A 12,072-nucleotide genomic window follows, 5' to 3' on the forward strand; every position below is an offset into this window, starting at 1 on the left:
GATTTTTTACAACATGGCCTGTATTGTATTTTGTTTTGCTTCGCAGTGCATGGCATTTTTGACCAAACTTAAACTGACTTTCCATCGCAAAAACAGCAAAACGCCTTCAACTAACATGATTAATTTAGCAACCAAAATAACTACCTTGGCATATACATAGCACAATGACAATGTTAACAAAGCTTTGTCTAACTTAAATATTTCCGCATGGCCTAGTTGCTACATTAGTTCACTAAATTCATGAAAAAATCCAGATCTTCAAAGAAAACTTCAAAGTTTATATATTGGTTGACTTCAAACCTGATCTCATGCTTCGACAGCAGTGACAGGTTAAACTTTGTTAAGACCTACAAACCTTTAGGATTGGATCTGTTGACTCTTCAATTAAGTCGACCTTCACCTCAAACTTTAATTACCAACATGAACAATACAGCCTGAATAAATGATGACAAATTCATCTCGACAAACGTTTCAGTTGTTTCTACAACTATTCTCACAGCACTACATGCACTTTTGGATGATCTTTACACTAGTTACATTGGCTGTATTCCTTATTCAAAATGTCCCAAATTTTGTTATGTTCAGATTTTTCTCAGAAATTTTAAAAGACCGCTTTTTTTATCAAATCCTTCGCAAGCCGAAGCCTTGTTGCTTCCTCCTTACTGCACTGAGCAAACTGTTCTCTAAGCTCTCCTAAAAGGGTTTTTGTCGGGCGCAGTTATCATTGACAAAAATGCATCATCCCGATAATTAAGTATGACTTGACAGCCACGATAACCATCGTGGAGTTCACAGTTACCGCATAACGTGCAACATACTGTAGCTCACGGGTCACCCTACCGCCACGCTGAAAGGCGGGCAATGCAAAAAAACACCCAAATCCATCGCTTAAATAAAACATAAGCCCGATATGCCAGCCACTTTACGCTTCCAAACATCACCATTTAATATTCCACAAGATATGTAATCTAACACAGCCTTCATATTGCAAACGTTGCTCTAGGAAAGGCATCAAATGTAATATCTTCCCAACACTATAATGACACATATATAGCATATCGATGTGCTAGATGATTTAAAATTAATAAGGGACATAGTGCACGCTGTTTATAGCACCACATATCAAACGCCAATGCTCGCTACAATTTTAACTTACAATTTAAAACTTATTCCTCGTGGAAAGATGATTTTATATTCGTAAAAATGCTCCCATGTCATATTTTCAGCAACAAACTATCCATTTATTGCACTTTCGTTGGCAGCAAAATTTATTTTTTAATAACATGCTCCCAATTATTTTTCTTAGTGCTCATTGGAGCCAATACATTATTCATATCCAATCACCGCTTCAAATCCGCAGATGTTGCATAATTGTTGTTTCATACCTAACAGCGCCTAAAAGTCCTCAAATAAGTTGTTTTGGTCAACGTGATTACGTTAAACCCACATTGCGTTCTGGACCACCAATAGCACACCTCATCGGTCATCCAATGACTCGTGACTCGTTGATCTGTTGATCGTTGACTCATTACCTAACTATAGATGGTAGTTTGATAAAAGCAAAGTTCTGTTTTGTTTTCCGCCGCACGTTTACATGTAAATTATTTACTCCCAATCTGCATGTCATGCAATTGTCATGAATGATTTAACTAGGTTAGAGGCAGACCTCCTGAATGCTTAGTGGTCGGAAAAGAAATACTCGACGCAAGGTTTAGGATGACGTCATGTGTGTATTTGTTCTTTGGCAATGAGAATCGATCCATACTTTTTTAATGTTGTTTGTACCGCACATTGCGTCACAAAATTTATGCTTCTCGGCGGAAAACTTTTACGACGTAATTCAAACAAGTGTGTAGACGTCGTATTCTAACAACGTAAATAGACGCTTATGATAAATTGCTGCGAGATTCAACAACGGTCGTAAAGAATGCGGCGATCGGTTTAAAAAAGATGCTGATGTTTCTCAGACGTAGGATAACGTTGTCAAACACCGGGGTACATTTTTTACACTCGAAATCTTTTTGAGCTCGGATCCCTACTTGATAATCGGCGAATTGTCCCCGATCGCGACTTGTCAGCTCGTTCTTTACTGTCTGAGATCGTTTACTTCTTTATATCGAAAGTTCGAATTACTTCTATTAATTTCATTTGATCGACGCGGTAATTCATACTTCCTTGACAATATTTTCATATCGTTTGGCGTCGACGTTTGACGTTATTAGTATTTACGTGGTGTTTTGAAATCATATCTAAATGTGCAAAATACTTCACTACGTCACCACTCAACATCGCCATTTTTCATGTTTTATTAAATTAACAACAAGATTTCAATGTTGTGTTCGATGTTTCACGTGACTTTCATCAAATTGGTAAAACCTTTGAATCGAACGTCTGGAAATCGGTAAAAAGTAACAGTAATATCTTTTTAGTAGTTAATTTATTTTTAAGTATTCGATATTGTAGTTTAGCAATAACTTAACAATGCAAATCTACCAACAACTTGTCAATTCAAAACATATTTACTTGTTGCAGTGCTTTTATGTCACAAAAATCTCGTGACGTTTAAAGATCTTACTTTACTCCTCAAGGAGTTGATTCAGATCGAAGTCATCATCGTCCTTGGTGATCTCTTCGTTCATCTTCTTCGCATCCATCTCCATGTCGTGCAAAAGTTGGTCGATATCTTCGTTATCCTCGAAGTCCATAAGTTCTGGAGCGGTAAAAGATTATTTGTATCTTTACAATAAATTTACAATGCCAGACGAAAGAATGTTGGCGTATTTTTTTTATACACCCGTGAGAAATTTGTCACTAAAACGGTAAAATTTTCTAATCACTGTCCTTCTGAACCTGGAAGTTTTCAGTTTTTATTTATCTATTCATTTTTCTAATATTACCAACCTTGTTCTCCAATGTATTTGGGAAATCGAACTCTGCACATAAAAAGAAGATTAACTTGATTTTTTTACCAAACGCTTGCACTACGCAACCGTGTCTAATTTGACGACATACCCGGGAGCTTTAGCAAAATTTTTTGGATAAGCGCCCCATTGAGTCATCATTTTATTGAATCTACGGAGCCAAGCTCTGGCTCGGCCACGACGACGACGGCGTCTTCCCCATGCGTCAGTGTCGACCAATAGGAGGACAGAGAAAATAAGGGCAAACAGAATAAGTTTATTCATGGTTTAGTTTCTGTTTGAATAGTAAAGAAAGATAATATATGTTGATTTCAGCTTATCATGGCACGCATTTACACGGATGCCAGGCTACAGAGTTACGGATAATACAAACATTGCACATTTTCAACTGTTCAACCAACAAACTCTACTAAAAAGACTCAACTATCTTTCTAATTTCGTGGTCAGGTTTTATAGCTTTCGTTTCTATGTTTGTTTATGCTCAGGTCAGGGGAAATGAGTAATTTTGGCTTTCATGAAATAACTTGCCCACCCGCCAGCTGTTGCTTCGGCGTGTTTTGTATAATACATGTCTGAGCATATGCCTTCGACATAAATAGTTACGTGTGGTTTATTCTATGTACCGGGAAAGGCATGCAGTCACTGCAGACGCACGAATTTATAGTTTCATTTACATCAAATACCACAAAATTGTTGAGTCGAGCACACGAATATACGTCATATTGTTGTTGTAGCATCAAGATATGCCCCCATGTAATTAATAATGCACTGAGAACTGCTTTAATTGCACTGAGAACTGCTTTAAAGCAATTATTCTGTTTGACGTTCGGTCAGTTCGGATACAAAATACTTTTATTATCCGGATAACCTATAAATATCCGGATTTTTTTTATTTTAAGTAACCGTCAAACCGGATGATAAACGGTAGTTATCAGACAACCGGTTATCCCAAAATCGACTGTTTGTGAAAAATAACATAGATTTCTTCTCTTATAAACGCTAGTGGTTCTTATTTAGCAACTGTGGATCCACCCTTGTTACAAGAAAGTTTTTGACATTGATCTCGAAGAAAGTTATCCTACAAAGGTATTAATCTCAAGCATTTGTGCTCCATTCCGAAATCGCCATATTTTTCGATTGAATCCTATTACCTTCGTTGTAAATCAACTGCTTAGTTATAGTAAACCTTTAGAATCTACAAACAAAGAATATGCAGACCTAAAATAAATGCACAAACTGTAAAAACGCATCAAAAACGTTGGCATTTTATTATCGCGCTCACCAACAAAGCAAAACTAAGATATCGGATACCTCTGTTAATCTGTTTACTGGTAAACCGTTACCCGGTTAGTTCGACCTGAGTTGGACATTTTGTCAATAATTGATTTTTCTGTTCCTTTATTAGCTTTCCATAACTGGTGTTTTTTGTTTACTCTTAAAATATTTTAGCTGCCCATGACGAAATCAGTGTTAACATATGACGTCACAGGCGTGTTACGGCAATGTGGTTAGTCGGTATTTCATATCACTGCTTCTTGTTAGTGCTTATAGCGTTGATGACAATTTGCTTTAATAGGGATTACTTCCTGTTGTTTGCATGGAAAGTTTAGACGAATTTCATGTTCTGCGCATGAAGAATGTATGTGGTGAATTTTTGTATGCAACATGACGATACCAAGCGTCTTAACATAACCAAGCGTAAGCGTTACTCATGTTTTATTATCTGGAAACGCAAGTTTTTGATCACCCGGATTAATCTGTTTTTTTTTACTTCTTTAAATCGAACATCAACAATGATAGTCGATATTTCCTTTACAATATTTTCACGTTGTTTTGCGTCGACGTTTGCCGTTGGTAGCATATATGTGGGGTTTTGAAATAATATCTTAAAGTGCGAAATACTTGATAAAATCACCACACAACATCGCCATTTTTCAAGTTTTATTAAATTAACAACAAGATCTGAATATTATGGTCGATGTGTCACGTTGACTTGTAATCCTGCATCAAATTGATGAAATCTTCAAGTCAATCGCCTGGAAATTGGTAAAAACCATCAAGATTCTTTTCAAAAGACAGCATAATATCTTTTTACTTGGAGAATACTGTAGTTTAGAAATAACTTGACCAAACAAAACTACCAACAACTTGTCCATTCAAAAAGTGTCGATTTATATTCACTTGTTGTAGTACTTTACCTCACAAAATTTACAATACGTATCTAGGTCGTACTTTACTCCTGTAGAAGTTAATCCAGATCGACGTCATCATCGTTTGTTGCCTTCTTTCCATTCCTCTTCTTCGAATCCATCTCCATGTCGTGCATAAGTTGGTCGATTTCCTCGTTATCCTCGAAGTCCATAAGTTCTGGAGAGGTAAAAGATTATTTGTATATTTATAATAAACTTACGATGCCAGAAGAAAGTAAGTTAGTCTATATTTTGATACGTGCGTGAAACATTCGTGTTCTTTTCACTAAAACGGCCAATTTTCTAATCACTGCCCTCATATACCTGGAAGTTTTCGGTTTTTATTTATCTTTTTATTTTTTAAATTTTACCAACCATGTTCCGTCATGTCTTCGGGAGATTGATCTCTGAATACAAGAGGAAATGCAATTAAAATGTATTTCTAAACACTTGCACTACGCATATGTGTCCAATTCGGCGACGTACCTGGAAACTATGGGGAATTTCGGTGCGTTGGCGTCCCAGTTAAGAAGACTGTGCAAGAAATAACGTATAGTTCCGACTAGGCGGCGGCGGCGGCTGCGAAGGCGACGGCGTCGTCCTTTCAACGCGTCAGTGTCGACCAATAGGAGGACGGCAAAAATGAGGGAAAACAGAATAATTTTGTTCATGGCTTCGTTTCTGTTTAAATGTTTAAACGGTAATTTTTTTTGTTATTTTCTTATCATCACACACACCTACAAGCATGCATAAAACTACACGCATGCATTGATTGTCCTGTCATCACAAATGCCTTTTTAGACTACAGAATTGCTGATACTAACAACACTGCACGCAAAAAAAAAACTTATCCTAGAAGTATGTTCTGTTTCAACTATTTAACCTACAAGCGCTTGTAGAAATTAAAGTCGCAAGTGACATTCTGATTTCGTGGTCAGCTTTTATAGCTTTCGTTTCTATATTTGTTTATGTTCAGGTCAGGGGAAATGAGTAATTTTGGCTTTCATGAAATAACTTGCCCACCCGGCAGCTGTTGCTTCGGCGTGTTTTGTATAATACATGTCTCTGAGCATGTGCGTCCGACATAAATAGTTACGTGTGGTTTATTCTTTGTACCGGGAAACGCATGCAGTCACTGCAGTCTGACGAATTTATAGTTTCATTTACGTGAAATATCATAAAATTGTTGAGTCGCGCACACGTATGTACGTCATGTTTTTGTTGTAGCATCAAGATATGCCCCCATGTTTATTAATAATGCACTGAGAACTGCATTAAATTGCAAAATGCAACAAAATTGCCATCTTAACGCCGTAATCATTTGTGCCAAAACGTAAGCAATTTTCTCAATTTTCCTGTCGACGTAGGATTTACAAATCCAAACGCGTATATTGTTGCTATAGTTGTCAATCATGCTTGTACAAACGGAACGTTTGACAGTTTGTGGAAAACATATAGATGTCTTATGTTTCAAACCTCAGTGTTCTTGTATAGCTGCTGTAGATCCACCCTTGTCACAAGAAACTGTGTTTTCGCATTTTGTTTGTTTCGTAATCGCAGAGAAAGTAACGATACAAGGATTCTTTTTCAATGGATTTAACCTCGGCTGCTTAATTGAAGTACACATTTAGAAACTTGTGTTTTCTTCGAAAACATTTTATCTGCGCATGACGTAATTAGTGTTAACGTGTGATGTCACAGGCACATGTTACGGCAATGTGGTTAGTCGACATTTCATATCACTACATCTTGTTAGTGCTTATAGCGTTTATGACAATTTATTTTAAAAAGGGATTACTTCCTGTTGTTTGCATGGAAAGTTTAGACAAATTTCGTGTTCTGCGCATGGAGAATGTGGGTGGTGAATTTTTATATGTAACCTGCCGACGCAAAGCGTCTCAACATGACCAAGCGAAAGCGTTTCGTTTGTTAAACTGTGTGGGATCCTATTTCCTTTTTAAAATTCGGAACACTTGTCAAACGCTGCGCCAGGTGGTGAATTTTTGTATGTAGCATGACGATATCAAGTGTCTTAACATAACCAAGCGAAAGCGTTACTTTTGTTAAACTGTGTTGGATGCTTTTTATAATATTATTCGTCAAGTTCGGGGCCAGATTCGATGAACCGGCGAAATGTTCTTCAAAATTGGATCTTTCTAAATAGACACATGGTCAGAATCGTTTACTTCTTTAAATCGAAAGTTTGATTTATCAAAGTTTCGTCAACGAGGCAGTTTATATTTCCTTTGCATTATTTCTTGCCGTTTTTGTCGTCGACGTAGGATGTCATTAGCATTGATGTGGGTTTTAAAATGATATCTAAATGTTTAAACTACATCATATTATCACCACTCAACATCGTCATTATTCCTCGTTTTATTATTTAACAAGAAGATCTGAATATGGTGGTCGATGTTTCACATGATCAAATGGGTGAAACCTTAGAACCAAACGTCTGAAAATTGTTAAAAAGTTAACATAATTTATTTTTTCTTAGCCGATATTGTAGTTTTGCAATAACTTAACTGTACAACACTACAATATTCAGTTTTGCTCATTACTTACTCACAAAAATCTAATGATACATAAAGATCTTACTTTACTCCTCAAGGAGTAGATCCAGATCAACGTCATCATCGTCTGTTGACATCTCTTCATTCATCTTCATGGCATCCATCTCCATGTCGTGCATGAGTTGGACGAATTCCTCGTTATTCTGCAGGTCCCTCAGTTCTAAAGAATAAAGTCTGTATTATTCTAGTCTTGCGCTGTCAATAGAAACAGATAAGCATGCATTACACTTGATAAGCACGTGGGAAATTTTACGGCAGCTATGTCTAATTTCTACCCTCTAATACAAGAAGATTTTCAATCTTAACCATTTGCAAAGTATATCCTATGTTACCAACCTTGTTCTGTCATGTCTTCGGGTGAATGATCTCTGCATGTAAATAAGCAACACAAGTTTTTTAACAAACACGGCACTGCCCATCTGAAGCCTAATTGGCGACTTGCCCGAAAATTCCAAGCCATTTTGAGACGTGTCCGGCCCACTTGACAACGTGGCCAGCCCATTTCGTGGCTTTACCGACCCACTTCTTAACACCACGAATGAAGCCACGACGTCTTCGGCTTCTTCGGCGACGACGGCGTCTTCCCCATGCGTCAGTGTCGACCAATAGGAGGACGGCGAAAATGAGGGCGATCAGAATAAGTTTGTTCATGGTTTTACTCTAAATTTGAGCACAAAACCTAATTGTTCCCAACAATGACAAACCGAACTGGCTGCAATGAAAATCAATGTCAATGTAATGCGGTTCGTAGATGTGTCAGCGTGTAGCAAAAATTACAAACCTATTCCAACACCTATATCTGCTTATCTTACTTTTCAGTTAACACGGCCTTCTAAAATGATAGTGAATTCCTGATATCCGAGATTCGCCTTTTATAGCCTTTAGCACTTTGTTTCCTATTGTTAAGCCGTCATGGACGCAACTCACGCGGGGATTACTTTAACTTCAATTCTCTTTGTTTGTTTCGTGACTGCACAGCATCTCCAATACAATGGGAGTTTCCAAACTACTGCACATAACGACGCTTTGGTCATCTTCATTGCTGCACGTTTGGACCAGTAAAATTGTTCTCATACTTACGGTTGTTATGTGAAGCCTGCTCCCGCTCAGATGCAAAATTGACCAACTTTTCTTTGGGGCAATATTTATTTATATGTTGGAAGACTGTACATTGTTCACTTGAGTCTGTTAGTTTCTATCTGCATCGAAACACCGTTCAAAATCCGCATATGTCACACAACTATTGTTTTTAACAACCATGTTTGTATGTAAGAGAGTCTATATGTCCTAAAATAAGTTGTTTTGGTCTTTGTGGATGCGCTAAACATAAATTACGTTCTGGCGCACCAATAGCACACCTCATCGGTTATCAAATGACTCTTCCAACCTGCGAGTCACGCATTGTCATGATTGATATAGCTCGGTTAGAGGCAGGTCTCCTGAATGCTTGGTGGTGACGTAAAGTTAAAGTTGACGTCATGCGTGTATTTGTTCTTTCGTTATGCGAATCGATCCATGGTTTTGTGTTTGTCGTCGTAAAAGACACGGGGACCTATAAAATATTGGCTGATGACCCTCCGACTTAATTTGACTCTCGTTACTGCGTACTTTACTTTTTAATTAAAATGAGCAGACAAACGATATTCATTGGCGTGTAGGGCGAATATCGCGTGGCATTGGTGAATATTGTTTGTCTGCAACCTGTAATTCATCAAACACAAATGCATTTCTCATATTTTATTATTTGAAATGAAAATTTCCGGTCGTTCCGAATATACTGGTGGGTTTTCGGTGGCTTGCGACAAACGCAATCCTGTAAAAAAAACGAATATATTTACAACTTTATTTGGCAAAAAGTGTTTTTTTTCATATAAATTACAATTATCTGCTTTAATCTTGCTTTACACCTCAAGGAGTTGATCCAAATTGACGTCACCGTCGTCTGTTGACATCTCTTCATTCATCTTCATCGCATCCGTCTCCATGTCGTGCATGAGTTGGACGAATTCCTCATTATTCTGGAGGTCCATTAGTTCTGGAGTTTAAAAATATCAATGACAATGTATTTTAGCTGCCAAAACAATGTAAGTAGGTCCAAAATATTTGTGTTTTTTAATCAAAACAGCGTCAATCTCAAATTACTAACTCCTTGAACCAGGAAAGTTTTGTATTATTTTACTATTTCGGTTGAGTTTACCAACCTTGTTCTGTCATGTCTTCGGGTGATTGATCTCTGTATGCAAATTAACAAAATCGTTTTTCAACGAGCACTTATAGCACTGCCCATCATTTTTAGCGACTTACCTGAACATTAGAATCCATCTTGCGACGTGACCGGCCCATTTTTTTTGTATGATGAACCCACCTCTTAACAACGCCAATGAAGCAACGACGTCTTCGGCTGCTTCGGCGGCGACGGCGTCTTCTCGACGCGTCAGTGTCGACCAATAGGAGGACGGCGAAAATGAGGGCGATCAGAATAAATTTGTTCATGGTTTTACTCTAAATTTAAGAACAAAACCTTGACGTTAGATTAAAGTTGTGTTGAACAATATCTGTTTACAAAATCCTATCTGATTTAACCACTGAATCCCTTTTCGATGGCATTTTTGTTCCCAGCAATGACAAACCGAAATGGCTGCAATGAAAATCAATGCAAACGTATTGCGGGTGGCAGATGTGTTAACGTGCCACAAAAGTACAAAACCATTCCAACACCTTCATCTGCTTATTTTACTTTTCAGCTACACGGCCTTCCGAAATGATAGTGAATTTCTGATATCCGAGATTCCCCTTTTTATAGCCTTTAGCACTTTGTTTCGTATTGTTAAGCCGTCATAAACGCAACTCACGCGGAGTTACTTTAACGTTAATTCTCTTTGTTTCTTCCGTGACTCCACAGGATCTCCAATGCAATGGGAGCTGCTGCGCATAGCGACGCTTTGGCCATCTTCATTGTCGCACGTTTGGACCAGTAAAATTGTTCTCACACTTACGGTTGTTATGTTAAGTCTGCTCCCGCTCTGACGCACAATTGACCAACTTTTCTTTGGGTCAATATGCATTTAAATGTTGGAAGCCAGCTGTACATTGTTCGCTTGAGTGTGTTTGTTTCAATGTGTGTAGAACCACCGCTTAAACTCCACATATGTTGCATAACTATTGTCTTTAGTAACCGCGTTTTATACGTAAAAGAATCTGAAAGTTCTAAAATAAGTTGTATTGGTCTTCGTGGATACGTTAAACACAAATTACGTTCTGGCGCACCAACAACACACCTAATCGGTCATCAAAAGACACGTGACTCGTTACCTAACTATAGATGGTAGTTTGATAAAAGCAAACTGTTTTGTTTCACAGTCGAATGCACGTCTACGTGTGAACAATTTACTTCCAACCTGTATGTCACGCAATTGTCATGATTGAAAAAGCTCGGTCAGAGGCAGACCTCATAATTGCTTAGTGGTGACATAAAGTTAAGGTGTCATCATGCGTGTATTTGTTCTTTCATAATGCGAATCGATGAATGTTTCTTTGTTGTTTGTCGTCGTAAAAGACACGGGGACCGATAAAAATGGTTGATAACTCTTCGACTTAATGTAACTTCTATTACTGCGTACTTGACTTTTTAATTAAAATGAACAGACAAATGATATTCATTGGCGTGTAGGCCCAATTTCGCGTGGCATGGGTGAATATTGTAAGCTTTGTCTACAACTGTGAATTCATGAAACACAAATGCATTTCTCATATTTTATTACTTGAAATGAGAATTTCCGGTCGTTCCATATATACTGGTGGATTTTCGGTGGCTTGCGACATTTGCAACCCTGTGAAAAACGAAACGAATGTAATCACAACTTTATTAAGTAAAATGTGTTGTTTAGATATAAATTACAATTATCTGCTTTAATCTTACCTCACTCCTCAAGGAGTTGAACCAGATCGACGTCATCATCGTCTGTTGCCATCTCTTCGTTCATCATCATAGCATCCATCTCCATGTCGTGCATGAGTTGGACGAATTCCTCGTTCCTCTGCAGATCCATCAGTTCTAAGGTGTAAAAATTCTTATACTCCACTCGTAGTAAAAGGCCAGTATACTGACCTATAGGCTTATACTCTGATTCGCATGTTAGATTTTTAATTTCTTGCAAAAGCACAATTCTTCATACAATGGATTTTTCTTTTGCGTCCATGTGCTCGTTTAAACCATGAAAGTCATTTCTATGTCGTCTCCTAACTTTTCGCATTGATTAACATCGTAATTTACGGATACTAACCTTGTTCTATCATGTCTTCGGGGGAATTATCTCTGCACGCAAAGAGAAAAATAAATGACATACATTATTACTTGCACCACACATCATCAAGCTTTGCTGTTTTACC

General features: G+C 37.7%; 2 protein-coding genes across 2 annotated transcripts; both read right to left on the bottom strand.

Moving 5' to 3' along the window:
• Nucleotides 1–4,848: 4,848 nt before the first annotated feature.
• LOC145914367 (uncharacterized) lies at nucleotides 4,849–5,781 on the bottom strand. The gene is made up of 4 exons (XM_083002190.1): nucleotides 5,597–5,781; nucleotides 5,486–5,517; nucleotides 5,154–5,288; nucleotides 4,849–4,957 (listed from the first exon to the last, which is right to left on the bottom strand). Exons 1-3 carry the CDS (start codon nucleotides 5,779–5,781, stop codon nucleotides 5,170–5,172), a joined length of 336 nt encoding a protein of 111 aa, XP_082858316.1. The 3' UTR covers nucleotides 4,849–4,957; nucleotides 5,154–5,169.
• A 1,689-nt stretch (nucleotides 5,782–7,470) lies between these two features.
• LOC145914247 (uncharacterized) lies at nucleotides 7,471–8,391 on the bottom strand. The gene is made up of 4 exons (XM_083002049.1): nucleotides 8,126–8,391; nucleotides 8,020–8,051; nucleotides 7,709–7,843; nucleotides 7,471–7,565 (listed from the first exon to the last, which is right to left on the bottom strand). The coding sequence occupies exons 1-3, from the start codon at nucleotides 8,332–8,334 to the stop codon at nucleotides 7,710–7,712; spliced, it is 375 nt and encodes a 124-aa protein (XP_082858175.1). The 5' UTR covers nucleotides 8,335–8,391; the 3' UTR covers nucleotides 7,471–7,565; nucleotide 7,709.
• Nucleotides 8,392–12,072: the final 3,681 nt, after the last annotated feature.

The sequence above is a fragment of the Ascidia mentula genome, chromosome 9 (assembly GCF_947561715.1).
Source record: "Ascidia mentula chromosome 9, kaAscMent1.1, whole genome shotgun sequence".
NCBI classification, from domain to species: Eukaryota; Metazoa; Chordata; class Ascidiacea; order Phlebobranchia; family Ascidiidae; genus Ascidia; species Ascidia mentula.